At 47.4% G+C, this 26,567-nt stretch overlaps 2 protein-coding genes across 6 annotated transcripts in view; one reads left to right on the top strand and one right to left on the bottom strand.

Moving 5' to 3' along the window:
• Positions 1-733: 733 nt before the first annotated feature.
• chpf2 (chondroitin polymerizing factor 2) lies at positions 734-4,951 on the top strand. Its single transcript, XM_030099523.1, has 4 exons — positions 734-1,810; positions 2,581-3,145; positions 3,244-3,426; positions 3,655-4,951. Exons 1-4 carry the CDS (start codon positions 1,539-1,541, stop codon positions 4,927-4,929), a joined length of 2,295 nt encoding a protein of 764 aa, XP_029955383.1. The 5' UTR covers positions 734-1,538; the 3' UTR covers positions 4,930-4,951.
• A 4,538-nt stretch (positions 4,952-9,489) lies between these two features.
• smarcd3b (SWI/SNF related BAF chromatin remodeling complex subunit D3b) overlaps positions 9,490-26,567 on the bottom strand; it is a 36,475-nt gene continuing 19,397 nt past the window's right edge. For 2 of the 5 annotated variants that reach the window (XM_030099528.1, XM_030099526.1), the window contains exons 2-14: positions 26,171-26,391; positions 22,335-22,424; positions 19,270-19,312; positions 17,581-17,703; positions 17,332-17,457; positions 16,084-16,179; positions 12,714-12,815; positions 12,282-12,443; positions 12,009-12,106; positions 11,100-11,235; positions 9,999-10,121; positions 9,652-9,753; positions 9,490-9,554 (exon numbers count right to left, since the gene is read on the bottom strand). In XM_030099528.1, the coding sequence (XP_029955388.1) occupies positions 9,501-9,554; positions 9,652-9,753; positions 9,999-10,121; positions 11,100-11,235; positions 12,009-12,106; positions 12,282-12,443; positions 12,714-12,815; positions 16,084-16,179; positions 17,332-17,457; positions 17,581-17,703; positions 19,270-19,312; positions 22,335-22,424; positions 26,171-26,391 (1,476 nt within the window). In that variant the 3' untranslated portion in view covers positions 9,490-9,500. The remainder of the gene's footprint in view (positions 9,555-9,651; positions 9,754-9,998; positions 10,122-11,099; positions 11,236-12,008; positions 12,107-12,281; positions 12,444-12,713; positions 12,816-16,083; positions 16,180-17,331; positions 17,458-17,580; positions 17,704-19,269; positions 19,313-22,334; positions 22,425-26,170; positions 26,392-26,567) is intronic. The other 3 variants (XM_030099527.1, XM_030099529.1, XM_030099530.1) reach the window with 3 other exon arrangements.

The following is a 26,567-nucleotide window of genomic DNA, read 5'->3' as shown; positions in this document are numbered from 1 at the left end:
AAGGTTTTTATGCAGATTCACACAGTAACAGTACTGTTGTGGGTTGGGACACATTTGGAACATTAGGGAGAGAGGAGCCTTGTCCGACTCCATATCTGGGTAGATTCCCTCGTTTGACCTGGAGATCCATGCACTATATACCCTTTATATACCTGTTTTTACTGGTTAATCAATAAATCCCAATGCTGAGCCTGAATGAGTGAGGAGGGTTTTCTGATACATCTCATTTTCTTGTGGCACAGCTTGAGTGCAGTTTCTGATTATTTCAGCTGGCGGGGTTCCAGCAGGCCACCTGCAGCTGCCTTCACCATAAAGGACCAAAATCCCCAAACTCAATTAATCACCGGTTTTCTCAGGTCGCTGTCACACTCCTACTTATACCCCCTCTATTACAAATTCTGTTATCACCGGGTTCCTCAGTAATAATCAGCACTTTATCAATTCTGTTTCTGAATTTATTCATCCTATTTGGACAGTTATTTGGTGCCCTGTGGAGATGATAGGGGTCAAAGGTCATGCTTTAATCAGTTTTTTTTTCCTCTATAAAATAACTCCATTTTGAGTCAGAGTCTTAAATCCGATGAAGACAGATTTGTTTTGTTTGTTTTTCTTCCTTATCGCGTCAGTCGTGTCAGAGTGTTCTGCTGCTCGTGCTTGTCCGCCGCCGCTGAGCTCTCGAGCTCTGCCGGCTGATGCTGCGGGGAGCAAACTCGCGCGCGCGCGCGCACACACACACACACACACACACACACACACACTGATGACCAGACTGGAAACCAGCTGCATCTGCTCTCCCTCTCACCGTGGCACGCGCATTCTCGAGGAAGTAGGCAAAGCGAGCGAACATGGAGGACTGGCGTTTCTTATTTTTCGCCGCGCTGGGCTGTTTTTCGCCGGAGAGGCGGGTGTCTGCGGAGGAGGGTCGTCGCTCGTCGGCTCCGCTCTGAGCCAGCGGACGGCCGTTAGCCTGCTAGCTTGCTCTTTGATGTTCATTCCTCCGTCCGACACGTAGCGTTTATGTCTCCGCTATTTAAGCCTAATTAAAGCTTCCAGGATGATACCGACCGACTAGATTAACGCGAGCGACGAACTTTACCTGTCGACGTTTCGCGCTCGGCTGTGTGAGTTAGCTGATTTTGGGAATAGCTGTTAGCGCTAAGCTAGGAAGGAAGAAAAAAAACAACAACTATTAATGCGATTTAAGGAAACATCCGAACTACAGCGGTGATGAAGATAACCAGCTGGAGCGGTTTGTGTCAATGACTGAGGAGCTGTTGTTTCTAGAGGACAAAGAGGCTGCACTCTGACAATGAGTGCACGATCTGTCGTGCTGGTAATTTATAAAACTATTTATTATGATTAACACGCACTTGCTGGGTAGATCATCAGACACTTCATAGGCTGGGACTCATGGCTTCTGTTATGATCATCGGTTACATTTTCTCCAATCCGTGCTGCTCGTTTCGTGGTTAAAAAGTGATCTGGAGTGTTGGCATGTCAAACGGCGTGTAGAGTGGCTCGGATCGGAACTACCAACCATGCGCGTGTCTTCGCTGTTGGCCCTGTTCAGGCCTGCTCTGCCCCTGATCCTCGGACTGTCTCTGGGCTGCAGTCTGAGCCTTTTGATGGTGTCCTGGACGCAGGGGGACACTGACGACCCCTGCAGAGACGAGCTGAGCAATGGCCGGCTCTTCATGGGGATAGGAGACACCCAGAGGGACCCCCGGGATGCAGCAGGGGAGGAAGACTTTGAGCCACGTATCGTGCCCTACCATAAAGACCCCAACAAGCCACACAAGAAAGTCCTCAGGTGAGACCAGTGCTGCAGATCTTCTACAAGCTCCCAAACTAACCTGCTGTCTGATCTGTCAAAACCAGGTTTTGTTTATATGTAGATTAAAATTAGTTTAGTTAATGAAGATAGTTGAATAGAAAAAAGAATCAACTGAAAAAATAGGACGATTTCACAAAGCTGCGAACTTCCTCATCTCTGGTGTGTTTCCTTTTTGTCTTTTTTGTACCACAGGGAGGCAATAAGTCTCACTGAGCATCGCTGAGCATTAAACACACCCTGAAGAAAACATCACACATACATATCTTATTCAATCAGTAGTTGCCGTTCTTTAAACCCTGACCTGACTGCACTTTGAATGCTTTGAATGTAACCAGATTTGCTTTAAGAAGCTACGCACAATTTGAACACACTGTATTTAGGCTTCCAGCATCCCTGTTTAATAGGATTACATGTAAGTCTCTTCTACGATAATCTAAACAAACTGAGTTGTGTAAAGAGAGTAGGTGGTCGGCTCCTCTCATTAGAGATGATAACAGACAAATCTGTTAATTAGCTCTGATGAGATTTATTCAGTGTTATCTGTTTCACTGTCTCATTGTTGACTGTGAAAATGTTATCGTTTGGATATTTACATGCTTCTTACATAGTGTAAGTTTCCACAAGAGTCGATTAGATATGTAATTTTCCGTCAAGGAAGCAGATTAATTCTCAAGGTAGTCTGCCGCGTTCATCCTGCCTGTGCTTCATTGTTTTACATAGTTTTCCGTTTCTGTCCTTCACTCCAGAACGCGATACATTCACACTGAGCTGGGCATCAGAGAGCGGCTGCTGGTGGGCGTGCTGACCTCCAGGGCCACCCTCAACACCCTGGCCGTGGCGGTCAACCGCACAGTCGCCCACCACTTCCATCGCACCTTTTTCTTCACGGGCCTGCGCAGCCCCAAGGTGCCTCACGGCATGACGGTGGTCGCCCATGGCGACGACCGGCCCGTGTGGCTGATGTACGAGACGGTGCGCCACCTCCACCAGCACTACGGCTCGGAGTACGACTGGTTCCTGTTGGCCCAGGACGACACCTACATGCAGGCGGACCGCCTGTCCGAGCTGGTGGGCCACCTGAGCGCCGGTCAGGACCTGTACATGGGCCGGGCGGAGGAGTTCATCGGCGGGGAGGAGAAGGCGCGCTACTGCCACGGCGGGTACGGCTACCTGCTGTCACGCAGCCTCCTGGCCCGCCTGCAGCCCCACCTGGACACCTGCCGCAACGACATCCTCAGTGTGAGGCCCGACGAGTGGCTGGGCCGCTGCATCATCGACTACCTGGGTCTCAGCTGTGTGGAGGTGCACCAGGTACGGGAATGAGCACTTTGTGACAAACCTGTTAAAGATAAAAGTCAAAACTGTGTGATATATTTGTTTCTTATGTCAACGTTGGTGTTGCCTCACAGGAGATGACTTATCGCTACTTCGAACTCGGGAAAAACGCAGACCCGGAGCGCGAAGACAGCGCTCAGTTTAAAAACGCCTTCACCGTCCACCCCGTGTCCGAACCCAACGTCATGTACCGCCTCCACAAGCGCTTCAGCCAGATCGAGCTGGACTGGACCTACACGCAGATCCAGCAGCTGCAGGTTTGTGCTTCTGAGCATCTGCACACAGCAGAACGGCTCATTCCGTCCCAGTGGGTGGTTTTCCTCCTCACTGCACCCAGTTTTCAAGTCTGAGCAGAAATGTGATTAGTCTGAGATGTTTCAGCAAGTTCCTGAGAAGAACCTGAAGAACTGGTTTTGACTTATTGGAATATCACTTCGTCCAGGCAGCAGTTTGTTCCTGACTTTGATTTTCGTTCCACTCATCAGATGCAGATCAACAACCTGAGCGACCTGACGCCGGAGGGGAAGGCCGGAGTCACCTGGCCGATTGGGATCAACCCTCCCTTCAAGCCCAGGACGCGATTCGAGGTGATAAACTGGGAGTACTTCACCGAGGAGCACATCTACTCCTGCGTGGACAGCTCCCCCAAGTGCGAGATGAGAGGAGCCGACCGCGCCGACGTGAGCGCCGTCCTGGAGATCGCGGTGGAGCGGCTGAACGAGCGCTACCAGCCGCAGCTGCGCTTCCGCAAGCGGCGGCTCCTCAACGGCTACCGCCGCTTCGACCCCACGCGCGGGATGGAGTACATGCTGGACCTCGCCCTGGAGGCCTACACCCAGAAAGGTCACAGCCAGGTCATCGCCAAGCGGGTCAACCTGCTGCGGCCCCTGAGCGCGGTGGAAATCATCCCCATGCCGTACGTGACGGAGGCGACGCGGGTGCAGGTCATCCTCCCCGTCACCGCCCAGGACCAGGACTTCGTGGGGAACTTCCTGGACATGTACGTGATGAACACCCTGGACACCCACGACAACGTCCTGCTGACCTTCCTGTTCATCTACGACCCGTTCGACGCGCAGCGGGTCAGCCAGACCGACGTGTTCGCCGGCATCAAGGCCATGATCGGCGAGGTGGAGAAGCGCTACGGCGACGTGAAGATCCCCTGGATCAGCGTGAAGACCGAGGTCCCCTCGCAGGTCAAGCTGATGGACATCATCTCCAAGAAGCACCCGGTGGACACGCTGTTCTTCCTGGCCAGCGTTTGGACCGAGGTCAACGCCGACTTCCTGAACCGCTGCCGCATGAACGCCATCAGCAACTGGCAGGTGTTCTTCCCCATCCACTTCCAGGAGTTCAACCCGGCCGTCATGTACCGCGACCAGCAGCCCTCCGCCGCCTCCTCCTCCTTCGCCTCCGACTCGCTGCGGGACGGGCACTTCGACCGCCACGTCTTCGACGAGGCCTGCTTCTACAACGCCGACTACATGACGGCCCGCACCAAGATGGCGGCCGACATCCTGGACAACGAGGAGCTGCTAGAGAGCATGGACGTGTACGACATCTTCGTGCGCTACTCGGGCCTGCACGTGTTCCGGGCCGTGGAGCCCGCGCTCATCCAGAAGTACGTGCGGCGGGCGTGCAACCCGCGCTTCAGCGAGGACATCTACCACCGCTGCGTCCTCAGCAACCTGGAGGGGCTGGGCTCGCGCTCGCATCTGGCCATGGCGCTGTTCGAGCAGGAGCAGGCCAACAGCACGTAGAGGCAGGAGGTGGAGGACGCTCGCCAAAACGCAACACGTCCGCCGCCATCCTCACTGCTGCACAGGGTCGAGACAGGTCGGGCCGGCCGGAGAGCGCCACGGTCTCACATCAGATGAGCTGCGCGCCCGGCTCGGAACCCAGACTCTAAAATGCGTCACGAATCGAGTCGGGGAGGCGTCGGTTCAGCTCCCTGAACAGACTGACGCTGGAGCTCTCACCTCGATTCATTCTGTTCACTCATTCGTACAGGAGACGAAGATCCATATTTATATCTATTTTCTCGTGTGGAGATGTGATGGAGTCATGATCAACATAAAGCCTTCACTGTTAATAAATGAGAAAGATAAACTTGAGCCGTAAGTCTTCATGAAGATGTCTGAAATGACGATGGAGACATGCTGGAGTTGTTGGCTGCCTTGAAAATATTATTTTTGTTTTTGTTTTTATAAGTATTAAAGAGTGATATTTGCACACTGAGTGGCTGTCTTCATTCCGGGTGTGTGAACCTGCTCATTTCAGTCTCATTAGAAGGTAAAGGCAGTGTGTGGAGGTTGTGTGTGTGTGTGTGTGTGTGTGTGTGGAGCTGGATCCGTCACCGACGTGTTGGTTTTCTGCTCGGCGGAGCCGAAAGGAAAACCGAGCGGCTCTTATTCAGGGTGATGTGTCTTGTAGACGGCAAGGCCTTGCTGCAGGGCCCGCAGGCAGCGAACAGTTTGTTCTGGAGCAGTCCGCCCCGCCTCGTCTCCCCGCATTAAGCCAGTAAATCTCCACCCCTGCCCCGGGGGCCTCCCTGGGTTTTGGGCGAGAATTCTGGATGAATGTGTGTTTTAGGGAGAGCCGTGTCTACCGGCGGTTAGCCCTCCTGAATGGCTCGCTTCTTGCGGCCTCCTCCTCCTCCTCCTCCTCCTCCTCTTCCTCCACCCACGAGGCGAAAGGGGCTCATTCTCAGTCGGCTCGCCAAGGGAAAGACCTCCACCTGCTTCCAGCGAACAATACAATGTCTGTCTGCCACCTCTGAAGAAACGCTCCCGAGTGGAAAGTCAACGCTGGAGCGCAGAAATGAGAGCAGCCATCTCTTCATGTGATCAGAAAGTTACTATTGATTCGCGCGACTGATGCAGAATAAAGTTTGACTCCTGCAGTTCACCGCTGTGACCTTATTCAAGACAATCTGAAGTCTGGTAAGGACTTAGCGGCAGGCCATATACCGGAGCAATGTGGCATATCGCATTACATTAAAGCGCTAAACACAGTTTTTTTATGGCTGGATGAGTGAGAAGAGGGCGGCTCTGCCTTTTCTCATTTTCATAATGATCTCGAGACCGCGGGTTTGACCCTCAGCCATCGGATCCGACTCACTGGCTCTGGGCCAGCCGATACATGATGACGACCATAAAGCTGTTTAACTGTGACTCAGGTGTCTGAAGGTGAATGGAAAAAACAAAAAAAAAAGAGCAAGACGTGGAGAAAGAGAGTAAAACATGAGATGAAATAAGTAGCAGTTGGTAAAGTCAAAGCTATTACCTCAATTATTAAAATTAATGAATGCATCTAACTTCACATTGACGCTATCAAGAGTGAATTTGTACAGAAAAACAGGAAATGTTTAAAAAGTTGCTTTTCATGATTGCAGGGCAGCATGGTTCCATGGTGGTTTGCACGCTCACTTCCTGGTAAAAAAAAGAGCCAAGTTCAGCTTTCTGCTGGTGCTGTAAAACCATCACAACCCTCTGAAATGTGATTTTCATAGTTTGTAACCTAAAATGATGAAGAATAATAAAGAATGAACATATTCCCTGTGATATGTAATATTAACAAAAAGAAAGAATTCCGGTAGAAATCTTACTTTTCCAAACTAGTATAACTTTTTCATATCTATAAGTAGAAATTCAGATATATATGTTAAAAGAAGCAGGTTATCTTGAATTTTAGTGCATGAACCTGTGATGCTGTTGAGTTTTAGCCCTTCTGCCCTGACTCATTTCCTCTGAACCTCCTAAAGATGTGAAAAAATAAAGCAAGACACTTGAGATATCATGGCATTTACAAACTTTGGCAAGCGCTTCTTTATTTACATCCAGGCTGTCTCGCAGTGTCATCGCTGTTTTCCCTTTTTCTTCTTCTTCTTCTTCTTCTTCTCCTTCTTTGTGTCTTGTAGAATGAAATCACCAAACGAGTGTTGCTGTTTACAGATATACAGAACGGTATCTGCTATGGTTCTTCCTGCAGGCGGCCCTCTGGCAGCGGCGGCGTGAGCCGAGGGGAAGAGCGGCTCCCAACTCTTCACAAACACATGCAGGGATTGAGACAAACATGGCAGCAGTCTGCCAGAGGGTCGGCCAACAGGACACAGTAGTTTGTTCAAACATTGTCACACACACATGACTCATAAAAAGTGAGGAATATTTGGCTTTTGGGTGAAATTTCACCAGAAAGCCAGATATACCCGACTCTTGTCGAGAAGTGCATTCCGAGGAGCCGCAGCTTGTAGTTTCCTCCACTAGAGAGCGCTAGTGAATCAGTGACAACCATGTGAATGCCCTGCTCGTACAGAGAGAGAGAGAAAAAAAAAACATCACTCCAGGTCAGACTCAGGACCAAGATCTCTACCTACGACTACCTCTACAGAGTGCAGTTAATATAACTTAGTCCTAGTAACAAAAACACAACTCAGGAAAGCAAAACAAAACAAAATCAAACCACACCTACAGTTAGTTGCTGGTAGGGCATGTCATTTTTGGCAAAAAAGTTTCCAGAAGGCATTTCGTCGAATGCGGCGAGCGTCCCCGGCTCATCTCGTCACACTGGGCCGCTTAATGCCAGCGTCTCGTATTTACACATCCCGTCCCATCAGATGAATGGATTAATGTCCGTGGAGCATGCATAGGTCGTCGTGAAATCATCCAATCACTTAGTTTTTTTTGTTTGTTTTTGTTTTCTCTCAGTATGCTGGGATAGTACAGGAGGGGCGTCACCCTTGACCCAGAGAGTCCCGACGAAAGAGTCGCAGCACAGTGCAAAAGAAACCTCCCAGAGAAAAGGCTTCGTCCAGATGGAAGCAACAAAAAGAGCCTCCATCTGACATGACAACATATACATACAGTCAAATTCTGCTAAAAAAAAAAACATTTTCAGAACTGAGACCGGGGTGGATTATACTGTGTTGAAGCTACTGAGACTCAGAAGTGAGAGAGTTCCGTCTTCCAGCTCCCACGATACGACACGGCGTGAACCCAAAATAAACCCCCCCTCCCCGCCTCCCACCCAAGACAGTCCGCAGAGGAACGCTAACATTCCTGCCCCACTAATCCAGAACTCATGGAGCCCCCCCCTCTCCCCTCCCCCCACCAAAACAAACACACACAGATAGTCTGTCATATACTGTACAGCTGGCCCTCTCCAGGGGAAGAACGTATTTACATTCACATCTCTAGAAATAAAACAAAATCATTTTTTTCTTCTTTTTTTAACATAAAACAAATCAGAAGTGGACAAAAACTCTTGGACCTGGGTTTAAATCAGGGGGGAGGCTTTTTAATTTTTTTAAAAAAAGCTCATCTGAAGACTTGAATTTGTTGAAATTGACAAATCAAAATCAAAAAAGCTCTAGTGCAAAAACCATGAGTGACAATAGTAACGATCTTTACATAAAGAACACAGAGTTCATCAGCTTCACGTTGCCAGTGCATCTTAACAGCTTCAAAGTTTTTGGTTTAAGTTCGTTTTCGGCTTCAGGAGGGAATTTATTGACCCATCTGAACAAATGACGCTCCTCTCATCGCCCTCAAACCCAGGTCTGGACTTCTGCCCACTTCTATTTCAGTCTTCATGTTCTCTTCTTCTCGTTGCAGCCTTTGGTAACACTTTCAGAACATTAAACTGGAAAAAACACAACATGAAAAACAGGCAGCGAGCCGACGGGGATTGGGATTATTTGTGGTTTTGCTATGACTGAGGATCAATACTTGTTTTTCTCCTTCATTGAAACACTTAGTATGAACAGACGGAGCTAATAATACTTCAGTTCTGGAAACACTTTTTTTTTTTTCCTTCGCTCCTTCGCTCCAACCTGAAAGTGAATGAAATCCACACCTCAGGGTTTAAAGATAGCGCGTCGTCTCCACTTTGCTGGTGTAATTAATTAACCCTACAAAAAAGCTCTCTCCTAGTGAGAACAAATGGAAACACACACAGTCACACTTAAAAAAAACAAAAACAAAAAAAAAAACACCCAATTTCACGTCTTTATAAAAAAATTAAAAAAGATTAGGACAACGTAAAATTAAAAAAAAAGCTCTTCCAGAGTGCGGCGAGGAGTCGCACCATGAGCTCCCTCCGCCTTTGAGATGAGAGTCCAAAAAACACAGTGGTGGTTTCGTCGCGAGCAGCCGGCCGAGAGAGTCTGACGTGTGGAGGAGTTTCCTGGTGACTTATTTACAGAGCAGGAGTCGGGGTTGACCTCCGGGCGGCGGGTCTCCATCCTGCACTCGTCGCTGACATCCTCAGAGGTTGTACCAGACTCCAGCGACGGCCTCATCCCAACCAGAAACTCCAGAAACCTTTTTCTTTTTTAAGTGTTGCGGACTGCTAAGGCCTGTTCCAGCTCCTGCCTCCTCTGCTGGATCTGTCGAAACGCGGGGAAGAGGAGGAGAACGGCTGTGAGCGTGAGGAAGTGTGAAAGCGAGCGCGAGAGACGCCGAGGCGGCGCTCCGGCTCCTCACCTTGCAGTAGAAATAGCGGCTGACGGCCTCCTGGGACCAGGGCTCGTGGTAGAACGCGGCCCTCCTCTCCTCCTCGGGGTTACCGACCACGTCTGTCATTAGCTGCAGCCGCAACAACGAGGAAACGTGTAATTATAGAGGCAGACTGCTTTACAGGCATTTCTAACATCATTATGTAATAAACATAATGCAGCGTCAATTAGGAGGTAATTACACGGTAATAACAACAGTCATGTTACGCTGCTCTACACGTTCGTGAATGAAGCTGTTTCCGCCATCCTGAGGACGTCAGCTCGACGTCAGAGGACGTAACGGGAAAGGTCTGAATATAAATAGCGGTACGGAACCTTGAGGTCCCGGCTCTGGGACTTCAGCCAGTCCTGGATGTAGCCCTTAGGATCTCTGGAGAAGCTGAGCATGAAGTCCCTCTGGATCTTCAGCTGGTTGATGGACTCGATGGTCTCGTGGATCTGGAGAAGCAGAAGCACACGGAACGTCAATAAGCAGAGCTCGCGCTGCGTTTCGTTTCATTTTGTGTGTCGTTTTAGGACTGAAAAGTCCCAACAGACTAACAAAAGGCTTGGTGACTAACTCTAAAATCTATCCTAAAGTCCCTTTTTTTCATCACAATTCCTTTTCAGCTTGATGCACGCTAAATAATGCTCATAGATCTGCTTTTTTTGTTGTACTTCTACATAAAATTCCTCGCCGTTGTGACAAAAAAAATTGGGCCGATGAGTCATCCTGCTCTCGGCGAGGTTCTCCAATTTTCCATCCATTGGGCTCGTTTCAGTCTGACGGGGAAAGACACGGCGAGGATGAAGGCTCGTTGTGAGCAGCAGATGTGGCTCAGTGGGCGGAATCGAACCTACAAAGTCACCAGATGTGGAAGAAGGGCAGGAAAGGTGAACATGACGGCACCCATTCCTCCGGTGTCTCATGAAAATAACAGCAAAAAAAAAAAAAAAAAAAAAGCCACACAATGCCTGAAAGTGTGTGGCTGCGGTGGAAAATATTCAATAACATGGAGTTTAATAAAAGTAAAGGACTTGTCATCAGATAATTTATTTGCCACCTTGTGAAGAGAGATTTAACGCTGGATGTCTGCGCGTCTTAAAAGCCTTGAAATAAACACAGAGCTCTCATAAAAAGCATTAGCAAGGTACTCAAAAATGTTACGTTTAATGTCAAGGTCCTGATTTTTCTTCCCGTCCCTCGTGAGGAACGTTAGATCATTTTCTGAAGCGTCTGGCTCCGGGTCAAGCTGCTGGGTGATTTATGGGGAGACGTGACGAGATGTTTGAAGATCCAGTGAATGATCAACACATTTTTGTCTAAGATAGTGGAAACCCTGTACACAGCGGTGTAGGTGATAGTTTTATTGATTTATTTCTTAAGGTTAAATGTGGAATGGAAGAAGGCGGATCGCTGAAGAAGCCAGCGCTCACCTTGTTGTCCAGCGAGGCGATTTCCTGCTGGTTGGCGGTGGAGAGGAGGAAGCTGCTCATCTGGCTCTTCAGGGGATCCTCCACCTCCACGTCGATGTCGTAGCAGGCCGTCTTCTTCTGGTCGTTGGGGTCCACGCTGCCGGGGAGGCGAATACAGAGAAATGGTCCATTTGTCTCACAGGGTTTGAGAACGAGACGGTTTCAATAAATCGCTACAGGAAAGTCTTTTCTCAGTGTCTGCGATGAAGTTGGCATAATACGAGTTATTAATTGTTCAGGTGCTAAAGTGAAGACTTCTGTTTAAAAGAGGATCATTTGCTGTAACTGTTGATTAACTAAAGGGGTTACAGGACGTTACAGGACATTTGAATGAAAAACGCACAATGCAGTGTGCATAACAATGAGATTAAGCACTAAAAATAACATGATTACTCAAATACAAAAGCTTAAATTGTTGTTCAGCACTCAAACACAGTTCTGCAATAGAGAGGAAGTCTTGCAATTTCTTTCTTCAAGAGCACGGCCAGAGGTCTAAAACCTTTTGAAGCAGTGGAAATACATATTTCAGTTGACAAACTACGGAATAATTCTCCTGCTCAGGAAAAAAAGAGGAGACAGGAGGTGAAAGCAACATTAAAGCGTCAGATAAAAACAGTTAAAGCTGCGGGGAGTCACTCAAGAGCTGCATGTGGCTTCAGAGCAGTGGATTTTAGACCCTCAGAAAGTAAAAGCTTCATGCAGACACTTTAAATAACATTAACATGTACAGTAAATGTTTTTTTTTTGAGTGAAACTGCACAATTTTGCTAATATGATCTGATACTAACAAAGTCTTTCGGTGGAGCTAAAAGCAACTTTAACATTCAGACGCACAGACAGTCTAATAATCAAAGAACAGAGATTCTCCACCTGATGACGTGATTGATGACGATGGGGTCGGGGGGCAGCAGCAGGTTGGTAAGGCGCTGAGGGATCTCAGAGAACTTCAGTCGAGGGCAGTCGAAAATCTGCGGCACAGGGATTCAAAATAAAAACATTGAATATAGCGATGCCACAACAGAGCAACATGATTACAAAACCACTGCTCTCACAGTGGAACTGGGATTATTTTAATCTGGCTGCCACGGTCTGGATGCATTCTGAATAAATACATATATATATGGGAGAGAAAGAAAGACGCACCTGCTGGAAGTACTTGTCACAGTTGATGTACTCTTTGTCGTGCGAGTCCTGCAGCTTGTTGGTTTTCACGTACTGCCACAGGGCCTGGATGATGCAGGAGCGCGTCTGCGTGTGAATGCCGAGCAGGCGGGCCAGGCGGGGGTCCAGCTTGAACTGGGGAGGCTGCGAACGCCACATAACAGCGTTACGCCACTTTCCGCTGCCGCCCACGCCGCGGCCCTTTTACATCATCCCCATCAACATCTCGCATCCTTATCGCGTTTCCCCGGCTTTGAAACGGGAGTCCTAAATGCGCCGCGGAGCGGTTATCAGTCTGACGGGAGGCCTGCAGGTTGTCGCCACGGGCGCGGATTTCACGGCGCGCATCGGTCACGCCGCGCCGACAGAGGGGGGGGGTATTTCGGGACGGTCGCCTGAGTGCGGCGCCCTCACCTGGTAGTCCAGCATCAGCAGCAGGGTGCAGCGCACGCTCACGTCTCCCGGCCGCTTCACCTGGAAGCCGTCCGTCTCCTGGGTGGTGGGCGTGCGGTGCCACTGAACAGGGGGGGGGGGAGAAACAGCACAGGTTCAGGATGAAATCAGGCCAATATATCTCTCCCTGGACTGTTTGTTCTGGCAGGACTCACTGTTACCTTCTGAGACATCCCCTGATTATTTATCTTTCATCATTGAGTTGTTTTTTTTTTGTCCCCTGAATGAGTTCAGAAACTGCACAAACCCAAACCTAAAAATTATAAAACTAAAGCCGGCTTGGTAAATGTTTTAACTTACAGTGTTTTCCAACAAAAACCAACACGGAAAAAGGTTAACCATGTGGTTTAATCTTATCACACTCAGGACAATCAGTACAGAGGAAAAGGTGAAAAAAAACCCTGTAAATCCAATATTATCTGTCCAAATACAAGTATTTCCAAAAAAAAATGATGCGCTTCAGTCTTTGGGTTTACATATTTGAACAACTCTTCAACGTCTACCCGCAGATGTTATTTACATCTCCATTTATTCTTAACTACTCTCCAGCTGAAAAGAAAAGCACTTTAAAGCATCTTCAGCACAGCGGATTGCAGTAACTTGGAAAGCAATTCAGAGTAATGCTTTTCCTTCAGCCAATGGCTGACTCAGAACAAATTAAGTACTGATTGTACCTCAAGGTAGAAATAAAATTCTTTTGATGGAGAATCATTCAAAGAGAAGCATCTGAGTGCCCGGCTAAAATACCCTCTTAAAAAGAGGAACCTTGAGAAATCATAATTTTCACTCTGAAACTCCTGAAGTGGGTTTTTTAGAGCCAGTGCATTTTGTGAAGATACAAAGTGAAGGGCACCTAATGCTTTTTTTCTCTCTCTCTTTTTTTTTTAATAAGTAAGCAGTTGTTTTTTTTTTCCATCTGCATATTTAAACAACCTTGCGTGGTGAAAATTTTTAAAAACTTTGCTTTCTGCTTCTTTAGAAAACCGGAGAAAAAGAGGGCAGCCTGCGCTATTGCAGGGCTTTGTTTTGCATTTATCTGATGGGGATCTGAAAAAGAGTGGCTTAGCCGGGGTGATGCCACTTTGACATTTCGCCAGACAAATGCAGATTTAAAGATTAAACAAAAAAAAAAAAAAAAAAAAAAGGTTTTGCTAAGCGTTGCAGCGAACAAGAGGCCATCGCTGACCTTGACTGCATGGCTCAACAGTCCAATTAACTGATTTGTACGGCACACAAAAAAACCCGTTATTAAAATGGATGAGATCTGAAATGAAAACGCTGACCTGCAGAGACCGACAGGACTGCTGTTCAGGGTCTCTGAGTGTTCCCCAGAGGAAGACGGATCTGTGAAGAGGAGCTGTTGTGCTTTACTGTCACTGTCCTGGATGTTTGTATCAAACGCAGAAAATTTAAACTCCGGAATTCTTCAGGCTTATTTAACTATTAACCCAATTCCTGATCAATAGTTTAGCATATTTTGAGATTGGTATAAATGCCCTAGAGGTCATAGGATGCTATTTCTGATTATTATTATAGATAAACTACCTGCCCAGAAACTGGATTTCTGACATTAAAAAGTGAACAGTTCTCAGTCAGACAGGAAAACGAACTAATCTGGTGTTAGACCTCCAGACTGACTGACGGCCAGATGTTGCTTGTTTACTAATGAAGCTGAAAAAAAAAAAAAAAAAAAAACAATAAGTGGTGGCTTTCACTGTGGGCTGAATTATTTCTTGACTTCCTGGAGATTCATGGTGACGAACTCGCCGCGTCCTCTCTCTGTACTTCCTCGTTTAAAAAGGACAGACGTGAGAGCGGTATCAATTCTCTCATTACATTCTTGGCAATGACATGTCGCTTTTCCACAAACGTATTCTGAAAGTGACACAGTTTTGTGTGTGTGCTGTGTGTGTGCTGCTGTTGTTGTATCTCTTCGGAAACAAAGAGGCGTACTGTTTCACAGCAGATATTCGGACTGAGCAGAGCCCAGACATAAATATTAACAGTGTATCCGTAAAGCTTCTCCTGCACAAGCAGCATGAGGAGGAACCACAGCTCCTGTTTGCGTTTACATCTCTGATTTTCCTCTGATGGAGCTCCGGAAACAACATCTTCTCAGGTCAAACATTAAATTTCTTCAAATTGTTCTTTTCGAGACGCTGAGGGGGACACTCCACTGCTCCACCGCGGCGAGTTCAAGGACGGAGGCTGAACACGACGCCATTAAAATGTTTAATTCGATAATCTTTATTTTCTTTCTAATTGCGGTTGCTCGCCTGCCAGTCGGCTCGAGCTCCGAAGTGTTTCACGCGAGTCTGAATGCGGGAAGACAAAAGCCACGCACTGCGTGAGTCACTTCTCAAGTCTCTCAGTGTCGCTTTAAAGGTGAACATCTGCGTCTGACACTTAAAACGTTCACTTCAAATGAAACAGCAAGGTTCATCAAAACACTTAGAGACTGATGCACAGCACACTAAGGCTGAATCCCATTTCACCCCTTAGCCCTTCCCCTTGGCCCTACCCCTCGTTTTGCGCGTTCCCGTGGAGGGGTAGGAGTGTCCCAATTGTCATTATGACGGAGGGGTAGGGCCAAGAAAGAGGGCCAGTCACCCCTCCAAAAGGAGATTCTCGAGAGGCACACTCCAAACGGAGGGGTATCGGCCGATGGCGAGGGGCGCTTGTTCTTTCAGCCTAGGTCATGCCTGGCGGGCGGGGTGAATTCACTTCCGCATTGACGGGAGTGATCGTTTCCACACCCGCGCATTCCAGGCGCATTCCAAACACAACAGATAGACGATTATTTTAAATAAACTGGTTTCTTCAACACGGCCCGCCTGGAATGCGCGGGTGGGAAACGAGCGCCCCCGCCAATGCGGAAGTGAACTAACCCCACCCGCCACTGACGGTCCAGGCGAACAAAACAAGCGCCCCTCGCCACCGGCGCCACTGGATGACAGATTTCTCAGAAAGCCTTCCAAGATCGGCAAGATGGCGGCGTCCGCAACGAAAGACGTTCATAAATGTCAGTATTTTGTCAATTAATAAAGTTTTAAAATGTAAGAAAAACATTCTTCTTCGGCAGATAATTGTCGCATCTGCCTACGTCATCGGCAGCGGCGACTACTGATGACGTACGCGATTGTCGGAGGGGTGTCCCAATTCGGAGGGGTTGACTTTCTCCCCTACCCCTTAGCACTCCGTTTCATAGGCGGAGGGCTAAGGGGTAGGGCCAAGGGGAAGGGCTAAGGGGTGAAATGGGATTCAGCCTAAATCATGAATTTACATACGAGACACGGAGAACGGATTAAATCTGTGGCGTGTGTGAGCTGACCTCCACCAGGTGGTTGTCCGGACCGTACAGGTCTTTGTCCAGTTCGATCACCAGGCTCTTGAAAAACGAGGAGAACTTCTTCTTCTGCTTCCCCGGCTGCGGGACAGACACAAACAGTTTGGGGAACACTGTCAAACAGGAGAGGAAGATAAGCTCACAGTTCAGTCAACAAGCTGCAGATATCAGGTAACGCACGAAGAAATCCCTCAAAGACGAACCAGCTGCAAAAAAAAAAAAAAAGAAAAAAAAAGTTGATTCAAGGCAGAAGATTTTATAAAAATAAGTTTGCAAAACTTTCACAACTACTGACTCCCTATGACCAAAACTCCTCGACCAATCACAATGCTTAGAAAATTCTAAAAGTAGAGACAGAAAACAGTGTAAAAATAAAGATTGCTTCCTTTAATTTCTGAGTATGACTGTCCAATCACAGAGAAGATGGACAATTCTACTTTCATACAATCAAAAATAAGTCGTTAAAATATTTTAGCATTTAGCACGTCCATTATACATTGACTATATTCATGCATAACCTGTTGCTTATTTGCTTTGCAATGTCAGAAAATTACATGTGTGTGTTTTCAGCTTTATCAGTTAGGGTGAAATTAACAGCGTGTTATTCCTTTACTCAATGGACTTGAGTCAATAAATCCCTGCGTCAGTCATGAGAGGGTTATTATTCAGACTATTGTATCTCCTTCATCTGTGTCAGACAAGCTGAAGCTAAGTTGAAGGATTCCAAACGACGGAAGCGTCTAACCTCTGAAGACCTCATCTGAAGGCAACAGTTTTAGTTTGAATCATCTCTTGCATTTTAATCGCGCGCTGAAACACTCATAAGTCGACTCGGGGCTGCAGACAGCCCTCTTTGCTTATAGCAACATTACTCATTACTCACGAAGCCACAAGAGGCCGAGTGAGATCAGAAAGAGAGCGAGACGGCAGGCGTTCTCAGGGTCCACTTCCTGCGAGCCGGACCAGAAATACGTGTGGTTAGTGAAACCTAAGAGCTTCATATCGCAGCGAAGCGGTGCACTGCTGCGAACGGCCGGCAAAAACTAAACCTAAGATCACTCCGCAGCATCGTCGCCGCCTCTAAACACTCCTCTCAACATCAATCGTTCGTTTTACGTCCAGGGTCGGCTGCTGCTTTCCTGGTTGAATCGATTATCTGTATTTGTCTTGTAAAAGAGAAGCAGTACAGTACACATAGAGATATGAAAACAACAAAAACAAACTACGACTTACGTCATCCAGCAGCTTCCCCTCCACTCGCAGCTCCCATGATGCAATGCTGCCGTCGGAGTCGTCGGCGTCCGGTCTGGCGGGGTTGAAGGTGTTGGAAATGTAAAGCCTCAGTTTACGCTTTTGCTGCTGACACAAGGGCACGACGAAGAGCACCGCTTAAAGGCACGTTCCGCACAGTGGCAGGCCTCACAGAGCCGGGCCGGGCCGAGAGCGCGCCTCCAACCGCGAGACTCGGCCGTCTGTCCTTACCTTCATGGGTCTCTTCAGCGCCTCCTGGATGTCCACGCGCTTACGCATGATGGTCTGGTCCAGTTTACGCTCGAAAGCCAGCAGATCCATGTAGGCCTGAGACTCCGGGACCAGCTCACGGATCTGAACACACACACACACACACACACACACACACACACACACACAGGTCCTGAGGGCTTGAAAAGGCTTTCTTATTGCTGTGATTTTTTTTTCTTGCACATTTTTAATCAGAGAATGTGTTAATTGTAAATTAACACATTGATTATTTACACTGAAATAAAGGAGAAGTGGCGTCACACTCGCCCAGAGCCACAACAACAGTCTAACGACGAATTCAAATATTGTCACACTTGGAAAGTTCATCAAATCAAATAAATCAAATTTTAACCAAAACAAAGCGCTTTGACGTGTGTCCCATGTGTGTCACAGTACTTTCAATCTGTTTCACTGCCAATTATAGGAAAACCACACTGCAGAAGCGCCCCTCCGCTCGCAGCGGCGGCGGCGGCGGCGCTCGCATGCAGCGGGCTCGTCCTTCACCGGGAGCCCCGCAGGGTTTAATGTCCTGCTCAGAGACTCTTCATGGCATGAAGAGGAGTCGGGGATCCAATTACTGAGGCTGTGACTGGAGGATAGCCCACTGAGTCAACCCTCAAATTATTACTTATTTCACACAATAAAGTCATCGAAATTCATATTTCTCACCCAGCGAGGTCTGATCGGGCACATTTGTTGTACATTTTGACTGAGAGAACAGAAACGAGGCGGGACAGACGGTGAACTGCAACGATTCGTCCTAAATAAAATGCACAAAAGGGCATGAGATAAAACGCTGGAGTACGGCTACCTGAGTCAAGTAGTGGAGTAAATATACTCCCCGGCTGCCGCCTGGTTCATCATTAAAGCAGTCGTCCGCCCAGGGATCAAAATGAGATGCAGACTGTGCAGCCAAGCAGCCAGGACTCAGACATTACCATACCGATGAAAGTCCTCAGAGCATCAAGGGCTGCTGCTTACCAAACTGTGCACACACACACACGCACTCTCACACACACACCCCCCCCCCCCCCTCCGCCTCCCTTTCATGTTTCTCCTCCAAAAGGCTGCCTTCATTGTCCCTTCCCGTTCCCCGTCTATCTCCGCCGGGCCGAGGTGCCGGGCTGATGGCGGACACTCCCGCTCCCTGACTCATTCGCGTGTGAGCGGCGCCCCGGCCGAGCCCGCCGCTATCTGCCCGTCTGGGCTGCGTCCGAGGAGAGGGGATGAAAGGCGAGCCCAGACCAGACGCCGCTCGCAGCCCTCAAGACCTCCGGCCGGGACGCGACGGGGAACCACAAGCCTCGGCCGGCACGGACTCACCTGTGGCAACGTGGTGATTGTCTTCTCGTGGTTTCTGCATCCCGCTCACTGTTTCCACTTAAATCAATGCGCCGCCGTATAAACAACAGAGTGAAACCCCACAAAGAAAAAAAAAAAAAAAGCCCTCGAACCTTCTGATGGCTGCCCTCATCCTTCTCCCTTCTCATTTGGAAATAACAAATAATCATCTGGCCCTCTGCGGCTTCCAGCAGCCCCAGACATCAAAAACCAACCCGGAATTTTATGCTCTGCGCACAAAAGACAAACACACACAGGGAAAAAAAAGAAGAAGCACAGAGCAACAAAGGTAGAAATATGCAGCCTCACCCTTTGCGGAAGAATCTTGTCTGCCATTTTCCTTCTCTTAGCACTGGAGAGAGGGAGAGAAAGACAGAGAGAAAGAGGAAAAAGAGAGCATGTTACTATGGTGACTGATAGCGTAGCACCCAGGCCATCTGCTAAAATGCTGGGCCACATCCAGCACCCCAGCGTCCCAGCTGTGTGTGTGTGTGCGTGTGCGTGTGTGTGTGTGTGTGTGTGTGTGTGCACATTCGTGTCCCGGCGTTTGTGTGTTCTCCGAGATGCAGCGGTCCACCTGGAGAGAGGGAGCCGCTAACAGCCAAAAAAGTGTCACATCACTCATCTCCTGGCTTGACATACATTCACTCCACACACACACACACACACACACGCACGCACACACACTCTACAGAATCACCGGGATGTGTGTTAAGGAGGTTTTAGCAATGCAGACTTGTTTTTTTTCCAGCTTTAAGCTTCATGCAAACTTCAGCTGATCGGTGAGTTTCGCTGATTTGCACACAAAGCTGTGTCGTCGTCTCATACTTACCGCGGAGGGACTAACAAGAAAAACACAATCTGTGCCAGGTTCGGAGTGTTTTGTCAGAACTTTTTTTGGTCCAGGTGATCACAGAAACCACACGGCAAGCTTCCTCCTCTATTCAAATTCCCTTCAATATTTAACCGGCATCCGCGTGGATCCATGCAGGTTGTTGATGTCTGCAGAGGGACACTTCCTGAGAACCGCCACGGCAGAACTACGCTGCAAAGCGAGCAGGAAAGAAGCAACCCCGGCAAGATTTAGACTTATTTTTCTCGTCTTTGGCTGTGGACCCTCCGGGCGAGGCTCTGGGGGAAACACAGATTAGCTGCGGTCTTGTTTTTAGGATTTTAACGAGCAAACCGAGATGAATTAAGGAGATAAAGGATGCGTTCGCACATGTGGTGCCCTCCTCCGGTCGACATCAAAGCACATTAACCGAGTTCACTTCGTGCTCACGCTGTGTTCGTTAACAGTGAGCCAAAAAGATGCAATCAGACTATTTATCCCAGGCTTTTAAGACGTAGACAAAACTTTAAGGAGCCCATGAAACGAGGAATATATTCTCCAAGATGGTATCTGGAGTCTCGCCGCTAATCGTTCCCGCAGCTCTTGATGAACAATAAATGTGAAGAAAGTGTGCTTCTTTTCAACCGAGCCAAACGTGACAAGTGTGAACACATCCGGACCTCAAGCGCCTTCGTTTGAAGCACCTAATCAGTTTTAATGGCCGCGTCAATATTCCGGGAGATAATCTGATTTCCTCTCTTGAAAAGAAGCCAGATGAAAAGATAAGATTCTCTTATTAAAAAGCAGGAGATGGGTTTTTCCGAAGCACAATGGCCGGCTGCGTGCGCACGTCTCAGTCGTTTAACCGGCGCAAAGATTAAAATGTAAAAATGACACTTTGTGGGATTACAGGAGTTATGTGTCAGTCTTGTTCAGAGCAACGTCAACTCTGAAACCTTTTTCCCTTTTTTTTATTTTCCTACCCGCCTTCATCCCTCCACTCATGCGGAACGTAATCCTCACGTTCTGAACCTGCATGAAGCGTTTCCTCTGGTCCAGGCTGCTCTTGCTCCAGAGCCAGAAGCAAAGTTAATCTCTCTCACACCTTTCTGTCTCCTCGCTGCAGCTTAATCTTTATTTTAGAGGTATTGATTTACTCGTCTGACCCTCCACAAGAAAGCAAAGCGAGGATCCTTCCCCGAAAGTCTTCACTTCACGTTGGTCTGAATTTTTTTCTTTCCACTGTTTTTAAAATTGATGCGTGTGTTCGTTACCTCATTATTTTAAATTCCTGAAAAATACATGCAGGAGCACCTCACAGAGCAACCACAGCTTTGATTACTGATGCAAGAAGTTCATCTATTTTTACTTGTCTATAGACTGATCATGCAACGGCAACAAAAAAAAGGATGCGAAGCGTTTGAAATTTACTTTTCTTTTTACCTGCAGGACCTGCTAAAAGGCCTGATCTGCACCTTGATCTCAAACACACAGACAAACACGCTGTGCTTAACTTAATGCCACAGAGCAAAACAAATAATAGCGAACCACGTCTTCGTTAACCCTTTTAGGAGCCCGGATTTATCTCTGCATTATTGATCATTAGAAATATTTCTATGCCATTCTGAGATGGAAAAAACCTGATTGTGCAGGAAAATAATTAAAACATGTACACATTTGTTTAACTCTATGACTTACTGAGCTGGAGCTATTCACCATTTTTCCAAAACATACAGTGACTGGATGTATAGTGCAGGATTTCAGCACCACTGCAGACTTCTTTCTCCATTCCTCTGCTTTTTTGCTATTTTTTTAAATCTCTAGATACCATAGACAGTCGGTAGAATAAAAGAGCTTCAGGAAAGAGCATATTTTATGCAGAACTCAAGGAAAATTTTTAAGGATTCACATACTTTTCCTTGCCAGTGCATTTTTTTTTAAAAGATCTATTTGATTAAAAAGAAGAAAAAGAAAACAATCTCGTATTCCTGTAGCCTGTGCCTGTTTGCTAGAGCAGGATTTCTTTTCTGTTTTTGCAGTGCAGAGACGTTTTCTGTCGCCGAGCACTGCATCGGTCTGTGAAGCAGTATGTTACATCAGCATGCCAAATACTGAAACAAGCCTGCTGCAAGGAGAATTGAAGGATCCGGGAGTGCATTGAAAAGGGAAGGGGAGGAAAAAAAACAAAACAAAAAAAAACAAACCAAACCAAACAATCCGCCATTTTACACTCGATTAAAATGGTTTAAGGCCTGGATTCTGATTAACGGTTTCTGCACTAGCTGCACAAAACTGATCCCATCATGCCATGCTCCAGCCCAAAGCATGCACCGCTAAGATTTATTTCAAATTTTCTAAAGGAGTCAGATTTCAGGCCTGCATGTTGAGTTTTGGTCAGATGACATAAAAACAAACCAAAACAAACAAAACAAAATAAAATAAAAAACCTCATTCAGGGGAGTGCTGGGCTCAGGTGAAAGGCTACAGAGGCCAGAGCCATCAAAGGAAAGAGAAGGGGACATGCAGCAGAATGAACTCCTACTTTGATCCGAGCGTGGGATCTGATTGGGGCTCTCGCATGTCCATCTGCCTCGCTGGCATCTCATTGGCTCCGGGGAATCCGACCGGCTTCCTAAGGGTTGGTGAGGATCCGAAGGTTGTCCGATTAGAGACACACACCCAAGCGGCAGCAAGTCAAGAGGGGCAACACCCGCTGGCCCTGGTGTGTGTGTGTGAATGTGTGTGTGTACATGTTGGATGTGTGATCGGTTCAAGGGACTGTTAGTAGATGCAGACTCTGGGAGTGGGACGGGGGGCAGGCACCGGGGTGTGTGTGTGTGTGTGTGTGTGTGTGTGTGTGTGTGTCCATGCACGCACAGAGCGCAGCGCAGGAGGGCCTGGGGAGGCGTCCCGCTCGTCTGAGGGACACACTCATTCAACAGAGTGTCTCGGTGAACCAAAACAATCATGCTTCACACACAGAGACAGACAACACACTGATAATGGACACACTGTGGAGTGTGTGTGTGTGTGTGTGTGTGTGTGTGTGTGAATACAAACGAAGAGACACCATGTCAGCTCAAACAAAATCATGAACTTGTTCTCCATATTCGCCCAACACCCCCCCCCCCCCCCCCCCCCCCACGCTAGGAGAGGTCTGAATCAGCGACCTGACACCGAAGACATTTTACTATCGCACAATGTTCTGAGCAACCTGAGGCGTTCAAGGCAAAGCGTGTGTGTTTGGAGCGGCGGCGGACGCTTTGAGGCTTTTCTTCAGGGGTGAAGGACAAAATTAAAAGCAAAAACTAAGGTCCAGAGGTCCAGGAGTAATGCAGTACTCCAGGGGAAAAGAAGAAGAAAACTGAAAGGGAACAAAAAAATAAATAAATAAAAAATAAAGACATCCCAGCGATGAAGTGAGGAAATAAGAGTTTGGGTTTTAAATGTGGCGAGTGTCAGCTGCAACTCATTTACAATCATCTTAAAACACAGAGGAGACAATGTTTCATGTGCTTCAAGTGGTTTTTCCCATAATAAGCTGAAATATCTGCTTGCAGAACCGATAATGATCCTGTTTTCTGGCATTAAACCTTTAATTTGAATATTATCATCTCTTGCAACTATTTTTTCAAATTAACAACATTAATTCCATGAAAGTTACAAGATCCAAGCTAATATGATTAATAAATGGTAAACATGATATAATAAAATATTAAATATTGAGCTTTGATTATTGTATATCCTACTGTCGTTCATGGCCGTCTATATTTCAGCACTGAGGTATCAGACGGAGCGAGCGCCATCAGGCCGGACCTTTTCATTACGCACCAGTCGGCGTCTTTTCTTGAAAAGATTTTTTTAACCGATTTGTCAGCTACTCCATCCTTGAACGCTTTCTACATTATACAATGTGCCACAGCGGAAGAAAAGGGAAAGTACTGAAACTGGAGGTCAGTGGAGAAAAACGTAAAATACGAGCGTTTAGTGTTTATATTGGGAAAAAAAAAAAGTCTGACAGATTTGATGCTGTGATGAACTTCTCACGGACGGACGAAGAAATAGTTCATCAGTGACAAGAAGACCACAGTAATAAGTAATAAATTACCTGGAAGATAACCGCTTTGTTTAAAACGTAATGAGAGCAGGCCGAGATGCTGCAGGAGGGGATTTGTTAAACATTTTCATGATACCAGCTGCGAAAAATAGCAGCTCTGTGCCACTTCTGAAACCTGCAGAAACACACATTTCTCCTTTTAGAACATGTGGCATCCAGTACATTTTCCACGTTTCTGTCTGAAAATACACTGAAACGCTACAAATTTGAGACCGCCTGTAAAGATCGATGTGAATGATACAAAAAAGCCAAACGTAAATATCTCCGGAGCGCTCCTGGACACGTCCGCCATCAGGGTGAGACTCAATCCGGGAAGATTATACCGCTTCTTACAAAACAAACAGCTATGTTTCTCTTCAAAAAAAAACCACAGAGGTGAAGATAAATTAGCACTTTCTGGGACACGAGGATAAGTATTTAAGCCACTTTATGCAAACAAACTGGAATTAAGTCCTATTTTTAGCAGTGGAAGACGACATCGGGCCTGCAGAGGGACCGAAGCGGCGACCAGAAGGTCTCAATGACACCGCGAGCACAGGTGGGCCTGAGACAAAGACACCTGGACGGGTCACCTCTGGACGCATCGATTGGATCCGGGAGGGCCGGGCCCCCGACGCCGGACAACACTTCCCCCGACCTGTTCGACAAGCCCGTTTAATTGTGAGCGGATCAATCGGGCCGCGGATAGCGAGACGGTGAAACAGAGAGGTCCACCGAGCGTGCATATCGATCGACTTTCTAATGACCATACCTGCCACACACTCAAACACTTCAGCGTGTGTGTATATGTATGTGTGTGTGTGTGTGTGAGCGCATCTGGCATATTGATGTTCTGTGCAAATCAGTCAAACAGCTGACAAAAGACAGAAAGACGGTGCGACAATCGGCCGAGGCGTGAAACTGAAGGGCCTCGGAGTGAAGGTGACGGTGAGAAACTGGACGACGGACGCAGACAGACAAAGGTCACATTCAGGCGTGGCAGCGGCAGGGACGCCAGGGTCGGACGCACAGAAAAAAGCAAGGGAGCGAGGCAGAGGATGCAAGAGGCAGAGCGGAGGGAGCAGAGGCAGCGTGCGAGCCGAGAGGCTGAGCGCAGAAATCGAAATGAAAGCCGAAAAAGAGATACACAAAGGTCATGGTTTCACTTTTCGTTCTGATGATTTCTGAAATTTGAAAGCTTTTGCCGCATCGCAGTATGAAAATACATAAAATGGAAAATAGTTCTGTTGCTTTTTTGGCCCTGTTAGGGATTCACAACACTATAGAGACGGCTGTGTCTTCCCCAGAGGAGAGAGATTGTTGATTTCTTTCATTCAAGTAAACAAACTCCACACGATCTGTCAAACAGGAGAAACCAACGATGAATCAGACTAATAAAAACCAAAATATGTCAACTATAAAAAGGTTTTTCGCATCAAAATTTCTCCCACATTGTTTCCACTGCAGCGGTCGGGTCGCGGTTCTGTGCACGAGTCTAGAAAACTGATCATAGGTCTGAGCAGTGATTTAATGAGTCGCACGCTGGAATGAAGTGATGATTAATTATTCAAAGAGGCAAATTTGTGTCAAATCATCCCCTCTGCCTGGAATGTGCCTGCTTCTTTCTAATCTACCGCATTACAAAATTCATGTTATTTAGGCTACTTAGAGACATTACTTTTTATTTATGTGAGATTTTAATAGCGGGCAGCTGCTCCTGAATACAAATTACACGTAGAAGATGTAAAACAGAGAACTTGTGGTTTAAAGTCAAACAATTTGGCTTTATTGCAAAACAGATCCGAGTGTATTATGATTTTCTGACGATTTAAAGACAGTAATAACTGTTTATGAGAGACAGTAATTCAATGGTAATGCATAATCATTAAATGCAGTTATAATGTCAACACAAACTGGTAATGTGTGTTTATATTTTATAATCAGACTAACTGGATTTATTTTGATTCTATTGTTGATCGCTCCAGAAAAAAAATACCCAATCTATTATATATTTTCCTAAGATTTAATTTGTGCTTTCTATATCAGGCAGTAAAACTCGTGTCAGAGTTAATGTGATGCAGAGAGTCATTGATGAATTTTGGCTTCCAGTTCATCTTTTAAGGTTGTTTTTTGTAAATCTATTCTTTTTAAACGAGATGAAGCAGCAGTGAAATGACAGTGAACCACACCTGTTGTGCTCTCACAGCTCACACACAAGACAGAACGCCATGCGGTGCGGTGGGCGGAGCTGTAATGGGGGGGGGGGGCGGGGTCAGACTCACTTCCTGGCGCGGTTCTGGACGGCCTGCTGCTGCTGCTGCTGCTGCTGCTGCTGCTGCTGCGCCTGCACCTGCTGGGAGGGGGCGGGCCTCTTCCGGCTGGGCTCCATCACCGGGGAGGGCAGGCCGGGCCGCACCGCCGGGCTGCCGCCGTACGGCGGGCCGGGGGGCCCCATGGGGGCGCCCTGGTGGGGCATCCTCGCTCCGGACGGCATACCAGGACGCTGGGAGGCAAGAAGAGAGAGGACGGTCAGGCACGCAGAAGGAAAAAAAAAAAAAAAGTTCTTATTGTTTTACCACAATTTACAAATTTCTAAAAATACAGCAGAGGAAGCGTCAGATCGTCTGTGACCCTGTCTGACAAAATCTGCAACAGAGCAGCTTCTGATGCAGGATGACC

Source organism: Salarias fasciatus, chromosome 9 (genome assembly GCF_902148845.1).
Source record: "Salarias fasciatus chromosome 9, fSalaFa1.1, whole genome shotgun sequence".
NCBI classification, from domain to species: Eukaryota; Metazoa; Chordata; class Actinopteri; order Blenniiformes; family Blenniidae; genus Salarias; species Salarias fasciatus.
The sequence above is the reverse complement of the archived record's forward strand: the minus strand, read 5'-3'. Positions and strand labels throughout refer to the sequence as shown.

Excerpts from the sequence above, each read along its gene's own strand:
- chpf2 (XM_030099523.1), top strand. The coding sequence starts at position 1,539 with ATGCGCGTGTCTTCGCTGTTGGCCCTGTTCAGGCCTGCTCTGCCCCTG. Across the intron at positions 1,811-2,580 it reads CCACACAAGAAAGTCCTCAG|AACGCGATACATTCACACTG; the intron begins GTGAGACCAGTG and ends CCTTCACTCCAG. Across the intron at positions 3,427-3,654 it reads CGCAGATCCAGCAGCTGCAG|ATGCAGATCAACAACCTGAG; the intron begins GTTTGTGCTTCT and ends TCCACTCATCAG.